Genomic DNA, 26,028 nt, shown 5'->3' on the forward strand with positions numbered 1-26,028 from the left:
AGAGACAGTGGAGTGAATCTGTCTTCATTATCTCTCTATTTTAGGTACCTGGTATTGCCAAACTCTAGCATTAAACACCATTAGATTGACTTACAAAGCATGGGAGAGTTAAAAATAAATTTGGAGTCTCTATCTTGCAAGTTTGCGAACCACTAGAGTTCATGTTTTCAACCTTTCCTCTTCAATCGTTGGGGCCAGGAACTGTATTATTATTAAATCTGAGATTCTCATGTAGTCATTGGACTCCAGGAGCTAGAGCTGTAAGAGAAACACCAAACTTTGTAAAACTCACACTGAAATCATGAGATTGGTCAACACTGGGTATTTATATGGCCCCTATCAGCATTGCTTATTAGCCCCTCATATACATCAGTTAATTCATCTGCATAACCCCTTCTGTGGGGTCAAGAAATAATTTAGATGGAGAAGCTGAAGTGTGGGGAGACTAAGGGCCAGATTTTCACAGGTATTTGTCCACTAAACTCCCATTGAAATCAATTGCATTTAGGCCCCTAATACCTTTAAATATCTGGCTCTATGTGATAAACCCAAGGTTACACAAAAGTCTGTTACATAGCTGGGAACTGGACCCAGATATCCTAAATCCCAGTCCATTGGCCCCATCCTCCCTATTCTCAATAGAATTAGGATGCTTACTAAACGCTGAGTGAGACACAGGGAGGCAGCTGTAGCAGGGACAGGATTTGTTTACTTTTCCATTGCCCCCTCAATCCTGCCTCTCTGTGCAACAGTATAGTTCTCCTATGACCTAATATCCACTCTGCATGCAGGGAACATGTCCACTGGCCAGTTGACTAGTTGCCCATCGGCCCGATTTGGTCCTGTCCTTATGTTGAAGAAGGCATAAATGAAGTACATCAAATAAGAGGCTATAACAATATGTTTAAAAGGGTATTAAAAGCCCATACTACATGAAATCTAATCCTACTTTATATGAGAATGTTACTCATGGACTTCTAATTAGAAGAAAAGTTAATAATCAAATCTGAAATTAAAAATTGATCCCTAATCATATTTCCAAGTTCTAAACCTGATCTAATGTCTGACTGATTTGTTTGATACCATTAGTCCTAGATCAGATTCCCTCCGCTCCTACCACCTTCTAACTTGATGTAAAAATAACAGCGTGAATGGAGAGAAAATATCTGTAATACCTGCTCTTTGACACACAAGTTCAGCAGTGCTAATATTTTTTTTGTTACTGTGTAAAACTCAATTATCAACATTAAGTATTAATTCTTGTGTTTACCAATGGTAGTTTGTCAGCTGTTATAAGCAGAGTTCCATCTGCCAGTTAAACTATATTGTAAATTGTTGTAGAAATTAGCAACTCACATTTTTTGTCTGTCCAAATGAATATGTGAACTAATTTGCACATAATGCATCCCTGGAAGAAGAAGAAAAAAATCACAGGTATATTGCACAAGCGTATGCCAGTCAGGCAAAAAACCAGGCACACATTGTGATTATCTCAGTTTTCAAACCAGGAAGAGACAAGAATGTGTAGCTAAATGAGAGAGGCAGTATGTCATGCTCACTGAGATAAAAACAGAAGCTGCCAGACACTTTGGCTTTATTCTGAGAATCTTTGCTTGAAAACTCCCCAGTCTTTTCTTTATGCTTATTCTCCCTCATATTCTCTCTCTCTCATTGCTTTCTCATTCTCTCTCTTATTGTTCTCTTTTCCTGCCTTTGATGCACATACGTTGTCACATTTCATTGACTCTCCGCTCTTCTCTGTTCTTACACTCACGCCTAGTGGTGCTTTAGCCAGAGCTTGCAGCCTCTCAGGCGAGTTTTAGTCATGTGTGAAGCTCAGTTTGATCGAGCGCTCCTTTTCTGCCTTTTCACTCTTGCAAAAGATTAAAAGGTGGCGTCACATCGCTCCCCTGCTCCTTCTTGCAGGAGGGACTTAAAAGGGACAACACAAACTAATCACTTTCAATAAGCATTTTCTTGCAAAAAAGGGACTTAGCTGTGCAATTTGAGGCTGGTGGTGAGGACTGGGAAGGCTAGAGATGCTTCATACTGCTAACAAGGGAAGGAAGCCTTCAACTGAGGCAGGTAAGAAGTGTCTGAATCTGAGTGTTTTACAGAGTGGCTTAGTCAAATCGGTAGATTTTCATCATTTTGTAACTGAGGAAAGCATCTGCAGCAAAGAGCAGCAGGGATCTTGTATCGGCTTCCTTTCGTTCAAGATGCAAAGTACCTGTAATAATTGTGATGTATTGGAACAAGCTGTAAATTCAATTGCAAATGGATTTGTGTAGAAGCTGCATTTACACTGAATGTTTGTCCTTCTGTTTTATTTCAGTGCATGGGAGACTGGACATAGAAAATGCAGCTTTTATGCAAGCAGGACTTTGCATAAGGCTGAATTCAGTGTTTTAAGGGGAAATCTCAATGTGCTGTTCAGTGTCTAATTCCAGCTCTTAGTCTTTCAATCTTGCAGGCACCTGAAATTCTGCAATTTGTTTCTAACAACTGAACACACACAATTAATTATAAATATTTGAGGTTTAGAGTAAAATCTAGAGTGGAGTTTGTTGCGGTGATAGTGATTTGTTTGCCTGACGTTTCGTCAGAAGAATAGCTATGCCCCTTTAGACATATTGTAAAACCTAGTTCATGTTTATGTTCTGTTAATAGAGATTAAGTACCATCCTGAATGAAATATGGAACTAAAACTCATAAACTGCACCCGTGTTTAGTAAAGCAATCCCCAAATTAGAATGATGAATTTGTCAATTGTCAAATGGAGTTAACTCTGGAAGTGCTGTTCACAAGTACACCTGGATTACTGTAAAGGGGTTTCCGTATAACAGTTATTGAGATGGACTAATTATAGTCAAAAGGTCTGAACTTTAAGCTGTGTGTCTGAAATAAAATTATAAACTTTAGTGTCCCTAGTTTTCAGAAACATGCCTCAGGTTGCATAACTAGTGTGATGGTTGAAAGGGATTTAAAGACAAAAAGTAATTTCACAATTAAATTATGTAAAAATAGGAATATATATGTTACCTAAGCTTTCTCCATTTATGACGACTAAAATGTTTAGCTATTGGGATCTTTGTTTCAATTCCTCATTAATTTTTTGGAATCCTGTGCTCCTGCATTTTATAATCATTGTCAGTGTGCATGACCTAAGACTTTTTTGAATAAAAGGGATAGTATTCTATAAACCGCAGGATTATTCTTTTTCTCTCCATGGTAATGCAAAGATTCCATTAACCTCTCTTGATAGTCAGATCTTTATTAGTGATTTAAAAAAAGCAAACAGCATGCAATTGTCAGGGTTACCTATTTGTAAAAGTATATTAGTAAATTAAACTGCCACTGGAAAGAGAGATATAAAAAGATAACTTTATAAGTTACTGTGAAGTAAACCGTATTTGACAGCTAGATTGTAGCATTGTTGACCTATAAATAGGCACAATGCAGAAGGAAATTAATAAATTTGATAGACAAGTTATTTGTCTTTATGCAAGTTTACACTAATGCTATAATTCACGGGTGCCCATCGCCATATATTTTGTAAAAATCAGCGGTGACGCTTTGGGCGTACATTCACATAACTGATTTTACAAGATAGGCAGCAACAAGCCACCATGTATCTATGAATGGGATCGAATCCCCAGGGAGTTCTAGTCTCCCTTTCATCAACGTACAGGGATTCATATGCATTATTTCCTTAACTTCAGTGGGATATCCATGCAAATTGCCCCATATTTGAAGGTGTGCACTAGACCCTGTAGCACATTGTAGGAAACTCCAAATGAGGCAAAATATCAAAAACTTTCTTAGGGATTTGTCAGGGATATTCCTTGATTCACATGTGAAATTTTATTCAACTTAATGTAGTTTAAAATTTTGCAAGGGCCACGACCATAGCAGTATCTTTTTTCCAAAAATTTCACTTAAATTCTTTCAACTAAAGCTACTTCTCACTTCAAACCTGCATAACTGCATGTCCGATCAACCTCTGCTATGCTTATAATTTCTAAGTTAAAAAGGAGGGGAGTGATTTTTTTTGTATCTCAAACTTGAAAGAATCTGACTATTCCTTATGTAGTGTTTTAAAAGGATGCCTTCATGCTGTCTTAATGATGTTAATAACATAAAAGCTAAGCCTTGATAATAGGTTAACTTTACATATCATTTAGTCAGTTATTATACATCCTTATGAGACAGCAGATCTGAGAGGTCAAAGGCTTGGTGCAACTCTGGCAGCTTAAGCCAGTAGTAGTAACTCTGTTTAAAACTGAATTGCACGTCATTTATCTCTCATTTTGGCAGATGCTTACTCTGCCCTATTAAACGTTAACTGCATGATTAATATAAATAGCAGCATTTTACTGATGTTCCAGTAGATGTTGCTGGAGAGCAAAGTAAAGATCATTTTTATAGAGAAATAGAAATGCAGCGGGGTTCAAAAAGCAAAGAAAAAACGCAAACAATGCTGATAGTATTTATGCAGGTTGCTGATTGATTAATTATATAAGATCATTACATTAGTATACCATTCCACAGGGTGCTTTTAAAACTAAAGATGCATATAGTGGTATTATTCCAATTGTGTTGGATACATGATAGGTTTGTTTGCTATTTAAAATAAACAAAAAAAATGAGTTCACTGAACATTGCTATTTAGAATGTAGATTTTCTCAGAAGAGCTGAGAAAGCATACTCTTAAGAGTAATTATCAAACACATTATAAAAATGTGCATCAGTTGCTAATATGTAATGAAATATTAAGAAATTAAAAGCATGCAACCTCTAAACTAATTTCAGTGCTCTGAGGCTGATTTCCTAGTGAATATTAACCGCTTAACAGAGCAATGTGTAAAACAATCTAAAGGATTTAATGGCTTGCTAGTAAGGGTCTATCATTATATAAGTTTGAAAAATAATAGCATTGCCCTCAGAATAGAAAAGGTAATTAAAAAGAGAAATTATGAGCTACATTTCAATAGCAAAAGGCAATGTACAGAATAAAATAAGTAGAAATAGGATACCTGATAGCAAATTTGAGCACTGAAAGCTGTGGTGTCCTATGCTGAAACTACTATGTTAGTAATCACTCTGATAAAATGACAAAGCAGTCCCAGAGGAGCAGTGGATTCTACTATACAGACATTAACTGATGCAATTTCAGGCAACCACTGACCTCTATCTGTGGGAATATTTATTTTTGGAGATGATAATCAACTAACAGATTTCAAATTCAAAACAGTAATGCATTTTTAAAAACATAAGATAGGTTTTTGCAGTACACACAAAAATTTTTGCCTGGGTAATAGTAGAGTGTTGCCATGCACTTATGTTGTATATCACAGTGCCTTAGCTGAAAAGAAAAGGAGGACTTGTGGCACCTTAGAGACTAACCAATTTATTTGAGCATAAGCTTTCGTGACTCACGAAAGCTTATGCTCAAATAAATTGGTTAGTCTCTAAGGTGCCACAAGTCCTCCTTTTCTTTTTGCGAATACAGACTAACACGGCTGTTGTTCTGATAGCTGAAAAGATTAGTCTGGGTAAGGGTGGAGACTTGGGATGAGATTCCTTTGCATGAAGATCTCCAATATGTTGAATTTAATACAAAATGTATTGTAGGATGGTTTGATTTAATACCCAGTCATTTTCTGTGCTAGTATTTTGTACTTCTGCTTATGTGAGCAAGAAGTGTATAGATAGAGAGATGTGTGGCAGATCTTTACATTTTGCATATTTTGTAATTAACACTGTAAATCAAGTGTATTCAGGGATTGCCTATTATTTTGTTTTAGCTTTGGTGAATGTACTTTGCTTTTCACAGATGCAGGCTGAACAATTCCCTTTATCTGAGATATTTTTTATGACATTTTTCTTAAATGGACACATTTAACATAGCCACTGTTTTTTCTTCAGACTACGCTTTTTGTTCCTTTTGTTTCTTTAGTATGTTTAAACACACACACACATACACACAGAGTACTCATTAATCTTAAATGAAATGTATTCATGGTTTTTAGTTTGACATTACATAAATGAAATCCTCATCCTGTGTCGCATGCCAGTAGTTTCGGAACCATCAGAACACTGCAAACATTGACCCAAATTTTTGTATGCATTTTTGTGCATGTCCAATTCAGACTTGCAGATCCCTCAATCTGCACAAACTAAGTTTGGATGTGTGCAATGGAAGAAATGTACATCTAAACTGTGCATGTGCAAAAGTGCACAGGCACTTTTGTTCATATCTCTTTTAAAATGCATGCCATTATATCTGTGCATGCCACAAGAGTGGGTTGCAAACTCAGTTGTCATGTACTTGTCTTTCTTATTTTGTTTTATTTCATATATGTCAGTTCCCTGAAATGGTACAGAATTCACTTTAAATGGCTGTAACGTCTCATAATTTAAGAGAATTCTCTGTTGAAAACAATAGGGAATTCTGCTTAAAAGCCGATTACATACTATAGCACTAAGGAATAAACTTTCTTCTTTGTATTTTTCTGTGATCTCAAACTCATAAGGAAAAAAAATCAGCCCACCCTGAACAATTGCTGCTTTATGTGGGAAGCTGATAGATTTTACTAAAGAATTCTGTAGATTTTCACAGATGTCTACAGCAAAAATAACATTACTTTGTTAGTGGGATTCTATTTCTGAATACACTATAAAAAGCTTAAAACAGTTACAGTGTAGACAGTCTATGGCTGTCATTAGTCTAATGCCACACCTGTCAACGATAGTTGATACCCAGTCTGAGTGATTGTGCAGTTTTGTATGTGTGTGTGTAATGTGTGTAATGTATAAGATACATAAATTACAGAAAGTTTTAACTAGTGTACATGTATGTAGACTACCCCATATCACTTGAGAGCAGGATGAAAATACAAACTGTTTCCTCTCCTGCATGCATTAATTTAATTCTTCCCATTTACTTGTCCAATGCTTTCATCTGCTCACTACTGTAATACCTTCAAAGATGGGGTCCCACTCTTGGTAGTCACACCTGACACTATCAAACATTATAGACATCACTTACCATACATGACTGCTTTCATAGAAGCAAATTACAGGGAGTATTATTGTGATTAGTTTCAGAGTAGTAGCCGTGTTAGTCTGTATCCGCAAAAAGAAAAGGAGGACTTGTGGCACCTTAGGGACTAACAAATTTATAAATTTCTGGGTGTTTATCTTTCTCTGTTTATTTGGAACAGAAATTGGTTATGCATAGCTCTAATGTATACTGGAAATATGTTACTATATACAGCGCATAGAGTATCTGGGAAGCTTGGACTGAATGCTTTTATGTAACTCATACCATCCTTTCATCTAATACACTGGAATTAGGTCCAATTCTAGCCATTGTATAAAATACATTGTAGTTAACATGGTTTTTTAATCCTCTATGTATAATTTGTGAAGAGCCGCAATGCCATAAAGTTCCATTTCTATGGTTTGCTTGTACAGTACTTACTAAAACTCTTACTCGAACTGCAGCTCACAACTGTACCCAGATCATGTAAAATTTACATCATGTATTATGATGTGTAGTATGATGTAAAATTCTGTAATAACCTAATGCAAAGTAACCTATTAGAAACTAAAACCTATGGTAGATCACTTTTTCTGATTGTTCACACCAAAATATCTTTATGCCTATTTCATACCATGGAATAATGTGATATGAAAGGATCCTACGAATGGCATTTTTGTGGCATGTTACCAGTATTGGAAACAAACATTAATGAGTAAATTTTCAGTGCAATGCTGTAGGATTTCATCTGCGTGCCTTAACGCTATTTATTCTGCATGGAAAAAAATGTGCATTTAACAGGATGAACGCGCAATCATTTATTTATTTGTAATACCATTTTGATTATTTATATATGACCAACCTGTATTATCAGGTTTCAATTAATGGTAACCCCTTTGGTGTTAACATAGGCATGAAAGAAAAGCAGTAATTCTTACAGCCCTGTACGTTCCCCTTTATTATTGGATTAATGTCTATTTTGAATAGGCTTTATTTGATAAAGTTGAGCTCTTTACCTTGTCCCTTTCTCTTTGGACTAGATGTCAAGCTCAAAATAGGCTTTTATACACATTCTGTCTAGGCAGCACAACAGAGGCAAGCAAGCTGCCACAAGATGTTACCATTTCTAAAAAGTGTTGACTCCAAGTTGTGGGTGGCATTTCTCCCCCTCTTTATGCATTCAAGTGTGATCTGGTAACGTAACGAGAATTAGAACTTTACCTTCCTCATGAAATGAACAGGTTTTGATTCTTAGAAATGTTATATATTACAGTGTTTGTATCCAGAGTCACATATAAAGCTAAATCCTCTTCATGAGGCTGAAAATTAAACTATATGTGATATTTGGGCAGGGGAGTTGAGGGGAAACAGGCTTAAACATATCTGGTAAAAGATTCTATGCATATAGTAAATACACACAAGAAATAAAACCATTCTAAACCTAATGCAAAATGGGCTAAGTAACTCATGCAGGATGTGTGTGTGTTTACACAGATTTATTATAGCATGTAGTGATATCTAGGTCTAGCACTAAAATGTGCACACACAAATAAATGTATAGATGTATACACACACATATACATATACACATATAGTCTCTAGAGGTCAGTAGAATGTAAGGAATGGGCAAATGTTCAGCTCTCTAATATCAAGACCCGGAAACACAGTATATCAGTGCATCCGATGAAGTGAGCTGTAGCTCACGAAAGCTTATGCTCAAATAAATTTGTTAGTTTTCCACTGAATGCATCCAATGAAGTGAGCTGTAGCTCACGAAAACTTATGCTCAAGTAAATTTGTTAGTCTCTAAGGTGCCACAAGTACTCCTTTTTTTTTTTTGAGTATATCAGTTGTCACCAATGAGAAAAGATAAATATTCTGTTAATGAAATTTCAAAGTGAAATAATTAGTCACAGTTAACAAAGAGCCAAATGAAAGAGAATCATGTCTGTCTTGTTGGGGAAATTAGTTTAATCTATTTATTTTAGGCAAATTCCTGATAAACGTTCATTTATGTGGCGAGAACCTTGACAGAAACCCAAGCTATAATTATTGTATAATAGTTCATAATAGTGTATCTCCTTACCTCCTTTTTCTAAGATGGTGTTCAGAATGACTGGAATAAAAATCAAAATAGGCTTTTGTGACATGTCTGAATACTAAGCAAAGTAGGAACACAATGCAGACAATAAGAAAAGGAGTACTTGTGGCACCTTAGAGACTAACCAATTTATTTGAGCATGAGCTTTCGTGAGCTACAGCTCACTTCATCAGATGTTTACCGTGGAAACTGCAGCAGACTTTCCACGGTAAACATCTGATGAAGTGAGCTGTAGCTCACGAAAGCTCATGCTCAAATAAATTGGTTAGTCTCTAAGGTGCCACAAGTACTCCTTTTCTTTTTGCGAATACAGACTAACACGGCTGTTCCTCTGAAACCTGTCATAATGCAGACAATGTAATTTCTTTTCATATTTATCCATTCATCCTCACCCATTCTTCATAAATTGTTTTAACCTTGTTCACCTTCTGCTAAAATTGAATATTCTAAATGACACAAATCTCTGGTGGTTTGAGAGTGGATGGAGCTGTCATTCATATTTTCCTTTTTGTGGGGAAAAACCCTGTTTTTGACAGACTTTTTCTCTACTTTCAAAAGCTTTTTTTTTTTTTTTTTTTTTACCTGTTATGATTATTGGTTTGGTTTCATTATATTAAGTTAAATTTCCTCTGAGAGGGTTAGCAATGCAGTGGCTCAAGGCTTTCATCTCTGAAGGAGTTGGTTCAAATTACAATTTGTGTCACAAGTGGAAATGAGTTTGGTGTCCCTAGTGAAAATTTTGTCCAATTGTAATTCCCTACCCAAAAGAGGTCAACAAGTGGAATGGCTAGACAGTTGCAGTTCAAGTTTAGGTTACATGAATATGGAGCTGCAAGAGAAGTTTTGCATTCAAATTCAAACAAGAGAAAGTAGGATTTATAGAAGTTCTGATTTGGATGCTGACTTTTGCATTGCAAGAAAATTTACTTTTTTTTCAACTGAAATTCTGCTCAGCAGAGAAAATATATGATGGTTTGAGAAGAAGGAATAAATGTTTAAATAAATTTGACTCAGGCTGGAACACCTACAGGTTCCTTGCTCTGTGGTTCTATTTGGTCCGTTGGAATACCATAGCACACCTTATCTCATTTGGAAGTTGCGTTCTTATTAAGCAGGCCTACCTAGGAAAAAAGGTGAATAAAGCCAAAGTTCATTATAAGAAAATTGGGGAAATTAGCTTTGTGGAACTTGGTGGCATTCTATTAGTACAGCAACAATTCAAACGTCATATGCTTGATGCACAAGATGGACTTTATGCAAGACCACTTGTGGGGCATATTTGCCCTGTATATCATTTCTGTTGCTCAGCAGTCAAGTGATCAGTCTTCAGTGGCTGTTGGCTCAAAATCTCATTCGGTATTCTGCCAAAGAGGCTCTTTGCATATGGAAGAGCACTCCTACTTTTGCTATGATAGTATTACTTTTTCTTCAAAAATATTGAAAGAAAATACAGAATTGTCACAAGTTCTACAGTGTTTGAACTTTGAAGGTAAACTTAGTCAATACCTGCCTGCACTTAACCTGCGCTGTGCTTTACTTGCAACAGTGCTGTTTAGTCATTTGTTTTCATAGGCATTACATTTCCTCCTCCTCCACTATGAGGGAGTCTTTTACAAGTTTTTGTTTCTTTATAGTTACATAGTGAAACTGTTCAGGATACATCAATAGCATGGAAACATAAAGTTAAATATTGATTGATAAACGGTGCTATAAAGTAGTGCCTTGCATGTCTACATGGGAAATTTTACAGCATAATAATAGGTGTAATTATACAATTATAATTATGTATTGATGCTCTTATTTTGGAAAAAGTAGAGTTATATCAATAGAACTGTAGTGGTGGTGGTATTATTTATTTATTATTATTACAAGACATGTTTGTAAATTTGGGCAAACCTTTAGAAGTAATTCACTGTTTTTTTTCTCTTCACTTTTTTTTTCTCTTCCTCTCCCCTCCCCCTTTTAGTTTGTCATCCATCTGTGATACTTGAGACCTTTTTTGTTTCCCATTTGTTGTATGTTGTGGGATAAGATGTTGCTATTGTGTAGCTCTTGTGTTTGGACTTAGACAAGTTGCCCCTTTCCATTTTACTAGGTTTTTAGTTATTTTTGTTAGGATGCCCTGGGGCTGTCCTTTGAAAACTACAAGTCTAATCTAGAAGGCTGAAGAGCTCAACTGTCAAAATAGTTTGCTTAGCATTTTTCTTGCTAGAAATCTAATTGCTAAAGATATTATTCTGACTTCTTTCCAAAGTAGTTTAGAAAATCAAAATTTTAAACTGTCATTTTTTGCTTATGGATCACTTACTGCAGATGATGTAGGACTAACAGCTTTCGATGGGGCTGGTCTAACAAAACTAGAGCTCTGCAGGTAGGGCTCAGTCCTGCAAAGTGCTGAACACTCTTTGGAGATGCTGAGTGCCATCAACTCTGTGACATCAACAAAATTTGAGTGTGATCAGCATCTCATGGGATTAAGTCCTTATTTTCTCTATGCTATAAAAAGACTAAGATGGAGATAGTCACAATGAATACTTCCTGCATTGCAAATACATTCACTGTTCTGTATATGTTTGGCAAAATCTGACATAGCCATATCAGATAAATGTGTCCTAGACAAGATGAATTACTTCTTCATACAACACACAGTTAACCTGTGGCACTCACTGCCATGGGATGTTATGATTGTTAAAAATATAACTGGATAAAAAAAACCTAGATAAGTTCATGGAGGATAGGTCCATCAATGGGCTATTAGCCAAGATGGTTAGAGATGCAACCCCATGCTTTGGGCAACCCTAAACCTCTGATTGCTGAAAGAAGTGAGGGGAAGACAGGGGTGGATCACTCCCAAATTACTCTGTTCTGTACACTATCCCTGGAGCTCTGGAACTGGCCACTGCCGGAGACAGGATAGTGGGCTAGATGGACCTTTGGTCTGACCCAGCATAGCAGCTTTTATGTTCCTGTGTTCTCACTGAAGTACATTAGAGTTCTCCATGTACATCTCAGGGTAGAATCTGGACCAGATCAAAAAATTTTGGGGGGAGGGATAGCTCAGTGGTTTGAGCATTGGCCTGCTAAACCTAGGGTTGTGAGTTCTAATCCTTGAGGGGGCCATTTAGGGATTTGAGGCAAAAATTGGGGATTAGTCCTGCTTTGAGCAAGGGGTTGGACTAGATGACCTCCTGAGGTCCCTTCCAATCCTGATATTCTATGAACTACATGTTTGTAACATCTGAATGCCAATTAGATTTGCACATACATACAATCCTACAGAAGAAGGTTGGGGAGGTTATATCGAAGGGAAAGGTGGCTAGATAGAATATTCTCTCATCCACATTGCATAGCTACTTCTCTTCCCTGCTTGGTTTGTGTCTCTGCTCTTTTTGTCCCTGTACAGTGGATCTTGCAAACAAACTTTCATGATTAGTCACTGCTTCCATGGCTATTAGTAACTCCTCTCTGCTGTGTCTTCCAGAGATTGTTCAGGGAGTTGGCAGAATCCCAGCCACAGGAAGCACCTGTGTGTGAGATGAGGACAGGGAGCAGATCTCAGTCCTCTGCCAGAAATCCTGGCCAATCTCCTTTCCTTATTCACACTGCCACCGTTCTTAAGAGAAGGATTCACTGGACAGTTAATGCTTTGAGAGTCACGTGTCTTGGGAGGCCTGCATTCCCCTTCTGTGGTTGTTTTACGGATGAAGAAAAGAAGCTGTCTCAAGTGCAGAATATGATTTACAGGCACAACTCCCACCAACACCCATGCACGTATGAGGCCAGAATTAATGCGTAAGAGCCCTGATCACTGAGATGTGAGCAGGTGAAGCCCCATTACTTTAAATACAATTGTTAGGAAATACTGGCAAATGTTCTGGTAAACCATGTAAAGTAGCAATATCAATGAATCAAGCATAGGATTGTCTCACTTTGGGTGGTATACACTGAAGGATTTTTTTTAATCTCAAGTACATTGTTTTGCTTACTTAGAGTTGACGTGGCCATATTTATATATTTATGAGCAGCCAGCCAACAAATGATTGTAATTTAACTGCAGTAGACTACATTTTGTTTTAGATATAGGCATACAAGGCTCTTGTTGACCTCACTAAGAACTGGGTTCATGCATTTGAGGGCAGAATTTAACTGCAAATATCTCATACTGGTTTTAAAAAATCATCAATTTTCAAAAGTCATTTTTAGTTTCACCCTTTTAATTGTATCAGAAGAAATATTAATAATGAAGAGTTGTGTGCTCCTATCCGCATGTTCAGAGTATACACATGTAAATCCAACATTATCTGTGCCATCATGTCTTCTACTGAGATAAGAATAGTTGGTTACTGTATTTCTTCTTAACAAGAGAAATGGTATTTTTAGATAACAGAAAGACACAAGTGCTTGTCTTATGAAAAATATCAACTCACTCACAGAATTATATCCATACTGCAGTAACCAGGGCATCCTTCATATCCAAAGTATTCTGAAATGACTCTAATGATCAATATGACTATAAAATAATAAATTGTTTCCATTAAATTATTTAATTCTCTCTCTCTCTTTCACACTCTCACACACACCCTCCCCAACACACTATTGATTTGGATGCATTTTGTGATCCCAATTATGGTTGTGGATTTGTTAATGTAAAATTGGCAATGGTTGAGCTTTGAAGAGGGATGCAGCATCTTCAGCAAGAGCTTATTAAACTGTAAAATATGGATTGTCTTTACCCTAATGGCCTCTGAATCCTATTACCATCCCATTAGAGAGTGTGGGATTTTAGTAATTCTGTTGTTGTTTCCAGTGGGCAGTGACTATAATGGGGAAGGGCAGGGGTTAATGCAATTCATCTCTTTTAATACTTGTAACTCTGAGTCCCTTATCACTCTGCATGGTTTCATTAGGTTTCTTTTTTTTAAATGCCAAGAGAGTTTCTTTAAGCACCTCAAAATAAAAATAAAAAGAACTTGAGATTTCCTTAGTTATCTCCATTTTGTAAACAGAGGAGAAATGAATACGTTGGTATGTAAACATGTTCAAAATAGGCTGCAGTGCAGAAGGGTTTTCAATTACTATCATTATGCCAAGAGCTGTATTAAAATACCTCTTCAGTCAAGATCATTATTATATTATTATTTATTTATATTGCAGTGGCACCCATAACGTACTAATCATTTTCGAGATTCATAGGAAGGTATCATACTTGCCCCAAAGAATGTAACAGTCTGAAAGAGAAAAAACAGAGGGTGGGGGAAGAGGCAGAGCTAGTTGCACATTTTATTTTTGTCTGTTGGTCTGTCTTTTTGCATAAACAAACCCACAACTGCCCTTCTACCTTGCAGTTATTAGCTAGTTAATTTCTTGCAGGCTTCGCAGCAGAAGCACACCTTGAGGAGGGATTTGATTGAGGGTGCATTAGCTCAGAAAGAGGATGCTGTGTGTAGAGGCTGTTGGCACTTCCCAGTAGAGGATACGGCCAACATACTGACTGCAACAACTGCATAGGAAGCTGGTATAATATTTCCATGTATTTTGTGGAGATTCTTTGACAGCTGAGTTCCAAATGCCAGAGGGGATTGCTTCTAATGTTAGAACAGAATCAAAATTGGGAGATTTCAAGCTGACATTGTTAGATCACTTAAAAGAGAGGGTTGTCAATGGAACTTTTAATATGCACTTTATCTGATGCTGATGTGCATGTCAGGCTGAGTTGGCATCAGACGTTTTATTTATGAAAAATGTTTCTAGCTAATAAATTTTTTCTTCAAAAAAATTATAAACAGGAGAGATTAGTTGCAAAACAAATTAGTTTCCCACAGAGAAGCACGGAAAGGTGTAACCATTTTCCTTAATTGGAAGTAAGAAAGCATTACAAAGGCTGGAAAGTTCATAACTTGTTTTTCCTCAGGTCTAGTAATGGATCAAACCATCTGGGTTTGATGCACCACAGTGTCACCTGTAGCTCAACTGCTCCTTCTGCTGTGTGATTGACTAAACTCTTATGCCCAAATAAAAGAAATTGGTGAGAGAGAAATGGGAAAAGATGGGTCTTTTGAAACACAATTAGTGATGCTCATAGGACTTGTTGGTCACATATTACTATATAATTCTATGCCCACGTGTCTAATAACAAAATGTGCAAAGGCAAAATAGAGTAATTCTAAATTTAACACTTCAGCTTCAAAGTATTCTGGAAATATTAACTCCTTATGCCTTACCACACCCCTGTGTGCTGGGATCCTCCATAAGCTGTTTCTCTGTGGCCAATGCTATCAGGCATTGCAAACAGGTAGGTGTTTGCCACACAAGTGGCAGTCTGGGCACTGAGATCTAAGATTCCCCCAGTTGCTACTGGTACCATTTGGCTTTGTAAGGAAAGGGACTCAAGGGCTTCTCCCTTCCTCGTCTCCTTCCAGGCCACTACTTCAGGGCTGGGGGAAAGGAACTCAAGGATTTGCCTTTCCATGGGTGCTGCAGGTCTGGTGAGGGAGGAGCTCTAGAACTTTCCCTCCCTTTCTCTCCCCCTCTGTTTCTCCTACTCTCACTCTCCCTCATGGAAAATGAGGGACATGGTGTGTGGGATGGAGAGAGGAAGTGTTAGGAGGCAGAGATAGAAAGGCGGACACTGCGTGGTATAGAAGAGGTGATGATGAATGAGAAAGGCGAGAGGGTCAACAGGGAGGGCAGAAGGAGAAGGAATGATTGAACAAAGAGAGAGACTGCCTGGAAGAGGCATTATGGTAAGAATGGAAGGAAGTCGGAATTGGGGAGGCTGCACACATGGGTTTTAAAACTTGCACGTGAGAAAGTCACTTGTTCAGCATGCAGAGAAATAGAGTAATATTGTCTGCAGGGTAGGTAAGTTATATTTGCCTTCCTTTAAAATATAAAAAGAAGCCCATGTGACTTATCAGAGGTTACGTGTTGAGTGACTGTTGTAGCAAGGGCTACACCTCCAGGCCTCCTGGCAAACTAGTACTCTGCTTAGACCTCTCCTTCCTTCCTATATTCACTTATTTATGGGTATTGTGGCAGTGCCCACAAGATCAGGTCAGGACCCCATTGTGCTAAGTTCTCCACAAACACATAGAAAGAAATGGTCTCTGTACTGAAGAGCTTGCAGTCTAATCAGGGGTACTGCAACAATTTGAATAGTAGGGGTGCTGAGAGCCATTGAACCAAACTGTGACCCCTGTATAGCATGAAAACCATTTCAGGGCAGGGGGTGCAGCGACACCGCTAGTTCCAGCACCTATAAATCTAACTTACAATTACCTAAGGTTGTGTTATCTGATTATTGCAAGCTGCTGTTTTGGCATAACCAGCTAATAGGAGACTACTCATCCTGTTAAAGAAGCTGACTCCTGTAACTCGGTCCCCTTAAATTGCTTGATAGCCACTTGGTTTCTAGATCTAGGATCTAGATAACTATGTTAGAGTAAGAAAAAAAGTATGTTGTGTTTGTTAGTTTGAATTTCACACTCATTGGCATGGATTACTTGATTTCAAATATCAATGTTGTTTCTTAGCTCAAATGTCACAGTTGCATCATTTTGCTCTATGCCTTAGGAGAACAAGTAGTTAAAATTGAACTCCAGTAAAAATGCTAATACCACTACTTTATTAATATGGATATTTTCCAAAACCGATTGAAGTCAATAAGCATAGTGCAACAATGGTCTCTCATTTTTATCTTGAGAAATAATAGGGAAATGGAATATGACAATTGCCTGGCTTTCCTTAAAACTTTATGTCAATGAAAGTGAGTATGCATGGCAACCATCACAGGGTAATTACACGTAGCTTGATCCTGCATTGTGCAGGTCCAGAGTCTTGCACATAGAAGTGAGGAACAGGAGAGTGAAGCAAGGGAATGTGACCCTGCAGAGAGATGGCACTTTTGAAGCGCTTAATGATTTATTAATGGAAACCAATTCATGAGTACTCTGTGTTACGCTTTGGATGTTTCAGCAGCACTTCACATGGTTAATGCTGCTCTGATCCTTTGTTAACGGAATGGGTCAAGCTATTTCATTCTCAGTGGTCAGTGGTGGGATGGTTCAAATCCGATATGGTTTCATTTTCCTATGACACAATGCAGTCTTTATTTGTCTTCAGTGTATGTCTCAGGCCCCACTGGATTTTGTTAGGTTTTGTAGATGACACACCTATTTGGTTTCTTTCTTTCATATCACCATCACTTGCTGTCTACATCAGATCAAGACATGGGTGTCATATTGTTTTATGAAAATAAATCCAAATTACAGAGTTGTTCTGCTGAGTCAGGCTCTTCTGTGTAATTTCTTTTGTATAATGCTCATGTTACACTATGCTTGAGTGTTGAGTGTCTTTGGGTTGCATTGACCTGTGATTTATTGATCGATAAGCATCTCAGGATTGCTAGGTAGGTGCCTTTTTATCACTTCAAAATATATCTGGACTAAGGCTTCTGCTCACAACAATGTGTAAATTTTGGTAAAAGCCTTTATTATTTCATGGCTAGACTAGCAACTCTACAGTTGTCAGCTTCTAAACTGTACTGTTATAGGATGTAGAGTATACAGAATTCAGCTGCTCAGATTCTTACAGGCATTCACTTGTCTCAGAATATTAAAAACCTCTCTCTTCAAACCCCATGCTGGATGGTTGCAAATTGTGCCATGATCCATGATTTTAAATTTTTTTCTACTCATGCTGGGTGAAATTCAGCTCCATGCAGAGGCCCCTCTCAAGGCCTGTTCACCACATGACCCTATTTTGAGGACTGCAGTAGTAAAGAATTTCACCCACATTATATGGATTGAGTAATCATTTTGTGTGTCCCAATCATAACCTTGATCCTTGATGTAATGGGAGTCAGAACTTTGTTGAAACTATGCTCCTTTGTGGAACTGGCTGCTAGCAGTCTACAGAAAACTCTAGTCTATTGTGGCATTTGAGTTTAAAATTAAAGTTTTTATTTGTAAACTCTTTGGGGCATGAACCACCTTATTGATTTGTGTTTGTACAGTACCTTGCACAATGACTGGGTCCATGACTGGGTCTCTTAGGCACTACTGCAATACAAATTATGTATTGTGGATTGAAAAGCTGACTTTGTACTAAAATTAAACCAAGCTCAAATTACTTCAATGTTTTACATGTGCCAGAAAAAAAAACAACAACAACATTTTATTTCTGATGCCAAAGAGCTGCATTTCCCATTGACAAACATCAGACTCTTACCCTAAATGTAATTATAAGGAATCTGAAGTTAATAAACCACATAGTATTTTCATTGTCATCTATAAAAGCAAAAATATAATGCTTAGGGAAACACTCAAGGGAGATGGAAACATGGACATGAAGAATTATATAGTCCTGTATGGAATCTGTCATACAGATTTGAAGTTTGGGTGGTGTCCCCTGGGCTAGCAGTTTAAGAATAATGTTCAAATCTGGTTACCAGTTTGTGGTAAAGTGACATAGTCTTATTTCAGTACCAGAAGTTTCAGCTTCATAGTTTCAGCTTCGTAACTAAGGTTACCAACCCTCCTGGGTTGTCTGAGAGTCTACTGGAATTGGCCTCAATATCCCAGTGACTATTAAAAGCCATCTGGGAGGTTTTAATAAGCCAAAAGTCCGGTCAGCGGCGCAGCTCCCAGAAGCAGCCAGCATGTCTGGCTCCTAGGCGCAGGGGCCAGCAGGGGGGGTCTCCATGCGTTCCCTCTGCACCCTGACCCGAGTGCTGATTCCACAGCTCTCATTGGCTGGGAACTGTGGCCAATGGGAGCTGCCTGCAGGCAGGGGCAGCACGCGGAGTCACCTGCTCGCCCCTGAGCCTAGGAGCCACCCAAGGTAAGTGCCGCCCAGCTGGAGCCTACACCCCTCACCCCCTCCCACACCCCAACCCTCTGCCCCATCCCTGAACCCCAGCTGTACTCCAGCTCCCTCCCAGAGCCCACACACCCTGCGATTAGAAAGTTGTCAACCCCATTAGTAACTGCCCTTATGAAGTAAGGAACCAGTCCTGTTTCCATTTAAATCAATTGCAAAATTCCCATTCAGTAGAAGCAAAATTGGGCCCTAAATGGAGATGAAGGTATCTGTAGATCCAAAGAAGAATACACATAGAGCTGTTACTAATCTTACTTCTCTGTATATTTCTATTATTTAGCAGTAAATTATTCCTATTTGGAAAATATGCACTAGTGTGGAGTTCTGACTGGAGGATTGGGACCTAAAATGTATTCATACAAAGGGTTATGAATTGAAGCCTCCTTTGCATATAAAGATTAGATTGTGCCCTTTTCTGTCTTGTTTGGAATAGGAGAATTAAAGTGGGGCTTCTTGCTCAGCCAGCTTGAATCTTGGGCCCATTTCTTGGGTAGAGCACGGCCTCTGCTCTCTAGCTATTCCTCCCCCCCACCCCCACCCCCACTCCGTGAACTGCTGAGGTAGGAGAGGGTAAAGAGGGGTGAAGCCTTGGGATAAGGGGAGAAGTAACTTACAGCCCTTTCAAAGGCTGCCATCACTTACTTTCTCTCCTTATTTCTAGGATGTGGGGAGTCACAATTTCTTCCCAGGGCTGCTCCTGTTTGGAGCAGTTACACACCTTCCTTATGAAGGGTTGATCCTGAAGGCTTAATTTAATGTACTCCTAAATGAATTAACGTGCTACTACAACATAATGATCTTCATTGTTGATGCTGGGAAATCATGGGCAAAAAAATCCCTAAGAATCCACTTATGCCAGAACAATTTGAGAGACAAGATGGGTGAGGTAATATCTTTTTTATTGGACCAACTTCTGTTGATGAGAGAGACAAGCTTTGGGGTTTACATAGAGCTCTTCTTCAGGTCTGGGAACTTACTGATGGCATAGAAAATCAAAAACTTGAAAGTTTTGTTTAATAAACAAATGATCAGAGAATTCACATATTACTTAACATCAAACACAGCATCACCAAATGCTATAGACGAGAAAAGGAGTACTTGTGGCACCTTAGAGACTAACCAATTTATTTGAGCATAAGCTTTCGTGAGCTACAGCTCACTTCATCGGATGCATAAAGTGGAAAGTACAGTGAGGAGATTTTATATATACACACGGACCATGAAAAATATATATATACATTGTAAGGAGAGTGATCACTTAAGATGAGCTATTACCAGCAGGAGCATCCGATGAAGTGAGCTGTAAAGCTCACGAAATCTTATGCTCAAATAAATTGGTTAGTCTCTAAGGTGCCACAAGTACTCCTTTTCTTTTTGTGAATACAGACTAACACAGCTGCTACTCTGAAACCTGTCATAGATGAGAAAATTATTCTAAAACAAAACACTAGGGGCCATGCCCTTTGAGATACTGAACACCTTACACTAGAATTGATAGTGTTGGGAATTGAGAGTGCTCATTGCTTTGCAGGATCAGGCGTTCATTGTGTACATTAAGGAGAAAAAATCATTGCACTGCTTTTCATCATACACGAGTTCTTTGCTCCTGATATTTTCCTGCTGGTGGCCAAATGTAAACGTCCTTATTACAGTAGTTTGCAAACTATAGTCTGTTAATTGCAAGTTATCTTAGCAATATGATTGGACCTTTCAGATAATCAAGATCCTTTCTATTGTTTCATCATGTCTTTCTCTAGCTCTGCTGTTCTGCATCAAATACCAATAACTCATAATTCATTATGGGAGTTACAGGATTGCTGCCTTTACAACATGATTTACTTTCTAAATATATCCCCCAAATGCATTTTGTTATATTTCTTGCTTAAGTGTTCTCATTAGCGTGCATAAACAGTGAGCCCTTTTTGACCTCTTCAGTGGTATTGGTGTTCAGACACTGTGAATTCATTTATTGCTGTGGAATGCAGCTTCCTTTCTGCAAAATAGGCATACTGTCTGGGCAGTCCTGACACTGCATTTCAAACCTGTACTAAATTGGCCAGAGTTTCTGAACGAATTCTTTGTTGTGCACAGATATTAGTTTAAATCTAGACCTGTCTCAAGGACAACAATCCTATTTTGCAGCATCTGTGGAGATTTTTAAATTTGTTTTTGTTGCACATTGGAATGAAAGCAATACCTTCAAACATTTTGGTGAAAATTGAAGTGTCTGTTTTTGGGTTGAAACCTAAGCTACCCAATTAGAAAAGGAGTGTATGTGAGAGACTCTATAGCCTGATGCTGAGGGCATTGGGAGCCTCAGGTTCAAGTGTCTCTTCCGATGAAGTGAGCTGTAGCTCACGAAAGCTTATGCTCAGATAAATTTGTTAGTCTCTAAGGTGCCACAAGTACTCCTTTTCTTTTTTCAAAACTGAGCTTTTCATCTTAAATCTTTCTGAATCTGGCACAGCAGGGACTTTAATCTGGATCTCCCATATGCCAGTCATAATCATGAAGCTGTAGGTAGGCGTGGCAGAATTCAATATTTATTTTTATGTAATTTTGATGGATAATATTGATGTTTATTGTTAAGATTTTTTTAATTTTTATCAATTTAAATTTTCACAGTTGTGAGAAATTATGTGGTATCAGATGATGGAGGAGTCAAAAAAATTATTTAATGACATTAGACATTGAGATAGTAAAACTTAAAACTTTATAACCATTAAAACACAAATGGTCAACATCACAGATCAAAATATACAAAGTAAATAACCTTAAATCAAACTCCAGTAAGTTCTGAAGCAGCATTTTTCTTATGTTGGCTATCTGTAAATTTCTGTTATCCATGAAAGTATTTTTTCATTGCTTTGGGTGTCTACAGTGAAATCAATGGTTAGCAACATTTACTCATAAAAATCTAATCCTTCCAAGCCTAACTATAGTGTGTGAGACAGAGTATGAGTCTTTCTCCCTATGTCGTCTTCTCTTGCAAAACAGCATTCCTGACGAAAACTGTTGAAACCGATATGTCTCCGCAAAAAGGTTTTAGTGAAATTTCATTCAGCTGGAAATGTTCCAACCAGCTCTATTTAAATCCTCAGTGAGAAGAAACAGTACACTTATATGTAAACCATCTACACAATAATTTTGTGTGGATGTATAAGTAGCAGAGGGAAGTGCAAAAACAACCGCGGGCCCAGTTTCACAAGATGCAAATTGAGGGGCTCAGCATCCTCATTTCCCATTGAACTCTAGGGATTGTCTTCACTATGGGGGTGAGTCGATCTAAGTTACACTACTTCAGCTACGTGAATAATATAGCTGGAGTCAACATAGTTTAGGTTCACTTACCCTGGTGTCTTCACGGCCTGGGTCGACAGGAGATGCTCTCCAGTCACTTCCGTTATTCTTCTCGGAGAGCTGGAGTACTGGGGTTGACTGGAGAGCACTCTGCCATCGATTTAGCAGGTCTTCACTGGACCCGCTAAATCGATCCCTGCTGCATCAATTGCAGCAGCGTCAACCTCCCCATAGTGGAAATCAGCCCCTAGTTATTGAGCTCCTTACCAGGTCAAGCCCTTTGCCTGAATATTTTAATACAAGGAAATTTTCAGTACAGTATTTTCATTTCTCATTGCTATTTAAAGAAAACATCTTCTGTTATACAGTATAGAACAAAGTTTTCTCACCTGTTGGTATTTGGTGTGTCTATATTATTTTTTCTTATTAATCCTTACACACAGCAGGAAGGGTCATAAAAATTCTACTCTCTTGTGCAGTATGCATTAAAAACCAAGCATAGTTAAATCAGGAAGGATAAAATTTAATCATGTAGGTCATGGATTATGTGACTTTAACAGATCCCCGTGACTGCTTTGGCTTCAGCCCCACAGATAGTGGGGCTCAGGCTTTCATGATTTATTGTTTATTGCCCATGTTCTGTCTGCGACTTTTACTAAAAATACCCATGACAAAATCTTAATGTTAACAATGAGCGAAGGGATTGCTCCCTCTTTATTCCTCCAGAGGTAGACAGCACCCTAAAAGGGCAGGGGTGAGGAGGAGATTGGGCCAATAGGGGTCCCCAAAAAAGGGATGTATTAGCATGCCCAGGAATGTTGAGAATGTCTCCTGATGTTTCTCTGAGGTGGGCTGGCTCTGCACCACCTCCAGTGTTAGCCCAGGCTTTACAGGTGTGATTGACCTCCTAGCATTCAGTTGTTTCAGACTTGGTGGTTATATTTTATAGCTCCTCTTCACCTTCATGTTGAAGTATTGCAGCCACTCCTCCAGACCAGAGAGTGGAGTAGTTTCCCCTGAGGGTCTATGCTAAATTTTTGTTAGTCTTGCAGTATTTAGTGATTATTTTTTTTAAGCCAGGTTCCTGAAGTCAAGTCATTACATCCTAATTGCTGCTTTCATTTAAAAACGAAAGTAAGTTTCTGGCCCTCATGGTTGTGGAGAAAAGCTTGAATACATGACCTAAGTGTAGCCTAGAGAGTCAGAAACCAGAAAACAATTAAAAAGAACTCAACATTTTTTTTCAAAATGCCCTTATTTTTTCAGTCTCACCTGTGATTTTTTTTTAAATAGTTGGGCTTGGCACTGCTGCTACACACACACTTTACCATGTTAGACCCCTGGCTTTTTGTGAGTGATATGAATTTCACCCTGGGACAGCAGTTTGGTATTATGTTTTAATTGTCTATTAAGAAAAGCATAAGGTCCCAAGATTTTTCTGTTTAGGATCTATAACATGGAGTTAATCAATGTAAAAGGTGTGTGTGAGCGAGAGATTATCTGTGTGTGTGTGTGTGTGTGTGTGTGTGTATAGAAAGAGTTCCTGCTTTCTTACATGCGCTCAATTTTCTCCTGTGCTAGTGTCTCCTGAGATCCGTAAAGAGTCAGTGCCAAGATAATGCTGGCACCATTTTCTTATTGCCATGGTGATCTTCAGCTCTCCTGAATACCCAAGGGGGGTGGGAGACTATGATATTTTGAAAGCAACTAGAATTTTGGTAATTAAAAAGGCTAGAATGAATAATCTTTCTAAATTTTGCCACCTTGGTAATAATAATAAACTATGTCTAATTTGGAAGGTCATTATTGTCCATTATTTGGCTAATACAGAGTAGTTGTGAGCTGAAATGAACAATGAAAGTTGTGGGCCAAACGCTGGCTGGCCCACAATGGAGGAGTAGGGGCCATGGAGTCCTCCACGCCTTTCTGTCCCTCCATGTGGGGCCAGGCACAGTCACGGTTCATAGCCATTGGGCTCAGGTTCTTCAGTTACCTCAATAAGGTTGGGGAGCAGAAGTGGCTGGCTTCAGAGGGAACTGCATGCTGCACCCGCTTGTGGGGACTGCGCAGTAGCTACTTTGCACCTCCCTTCCTGTGCATACTGAGGTATGGGGGGAAGCAATTCCAGGGAGCTCCCTGTGAGGGGTAGTGCCTAAAAGTCATAATCCTGCTTTGTGTATGTACATGTAGTTTATGGAATTTGAATATCATGCATGATTTGGGGCATCTGAATTTTTCAGTGCTTTGATAATGGTGTAGATTCTGGCTCAGATCCTGTGTTTTGTCTGGCTTACAATGCGTGTAATGTCAGGTATGAGTATCAGGAAGCTGGTTACAGCATCCTGATTTCCTGTCCAGATGCAGACACAGAGTTGCCCACCTCAGGGACCATTTGGATTTGTTCTAGCCACGCCCCTCACCTCTGTTCTTGAAACCTTTCCATATCCCATACATCCTGTGCACTGGGTCTGCAAGGTCAAGGAGGAGGGCAAAGATCATGGAGTTAAGCCTTCAGTTTGCTCTGTTAATAGCATAATGTTCTTTATATATTGTCACCAGTTTGTAATATATTAAGAATCCATGTTTGAATTCCCTGTGATTTTAGACTGCTTTCAGGCTAAACTGAAGGCATCAGGCACAGTGAATGCACCTGCAAATTGTGCTTGTTGTTTCTATTAAACATGTCTTTGTGCATGCAAATAGGCATTAATAGATTGTCTACACTGCAGTCACCGGGTATGATTGTAGCTCAAGTAGACATATTCAAGATGGTTTAAATTTAGCTAGTCAGATACTAGAACAGTGAATCTGTGGCAGCATGGGCTTCAGCAGGGGCTATACAAGCCCACCAGCTAGCCTGCACTGAAACACAAGGTGCTGTGTCTTTACTGCGCTGGGACCTGGGATAGCTAGATTTCTGTGGGCACATCCAGGGCTGAATATTTTGCTGTCTCTCTTTAAAATGTAAGGCAATTGTTGTGGAGGGTGAGTATAAGAAAAAAGGAAAGCAGTAAACGATCATCTGTTTGAAAGTGCTTTTACCTACGCTTTCATCAGGTCACACACTGTAGTCACATAGGCAAGAGTGCGCATTTATGCCTATCAATAACTGAGTTATAGATCTGTATTGGATTCAAAATGGGACTCTAAGACCAAATGCTAAAGTCCTTACTCAGAAAAAATGCTGTTGAACTACTCAATTTGACTCATGGAAAATCAGGGAGCTGTGTGTTGAGAGGGAGAGCTTTGCAGGTTGCAGATGGCTATACTGTGGTAGAAAAACCGTAGGGCCTTTTCTATTGAGATGCACTTGTGCAGTGTTAGAACTGTGTAAGGAAAAATTAAGCCTCAGTTAGTCATATGATAATATAATTAAAAGAAACTGAAAATATTCACTGAATAAGGAAAAAAAATCCAGAAAATAATTATTAAACTAATTAAAAGAAAAAAGGGAAAACTGTGTCTCAAAGAACTCTGCCAATTTTAGCTTCCATAAACATAAAGCCTTGTAGAAATAAATAAATAAAGTGCCCTACTGTACCCAAGATGCATACCTATACCTGTCTGCACTTGCAGGGAAAGGATTGTGTAAAACTGGTCTTCTCCTCCAGTTGTGATGGTCTGGTACACTCTCTTGAATCTGTGAAGCAGGAGAAAGGCATGCTTGTTCATTTGGAGCTTCGCAAACAAATGCAGATTTCCA

The 26,028-nt window shown here is 38.4% G+C and overlaps 1 protein-coding gene across 6 annotated transcripts in view; it reads left to right on the forward strand.

Moving 5' to 3' along the window:
- TENM2 (teneurin transmembrane protein 2) overlaps nt 1–26,028 on the forward strand; it is a 2,093,216-nt gene that overhangs the window by 1,496,051 nt on the left and 571,137 nt on the right. For 4 of the 6 annotated variants that reach the window (XM_048860043.2, XM_048860045.2, XM_048860044.2 and 1 more), the window contains exon 1: nt 1,606–2,085. The exons of the other annotated variants lie outside the window; for them this stretch is intronic. In XM_048860043.2, the coding sequence (XP_048716000.2) occupies nt 2,040–2,085 (46 nt within the window). In that variant the 5' untranslated portion in view covers nt 1,606–2,039. Of the gene's footprint in view, nt 1–1,605; nt 2,086–26,028 lie in introns of those variants that run through there. 6 annotated transcript variants of the gene reach the window in all.

The sequence above is a fragment of the Caretta caretta genome, chromosome 8 (genome assembly GCF_965140235.1).
Source record: "Caretta caretta isolate rCarCar2 chromosome 8, rCarCar1.hap1, whole genome shotgun sequence".
NCBI classification, from domain to species: Eukaryota; Metazoa; Chordata; order Testudines; family Cheloniidae; genus Caretta; species Caretta caretta.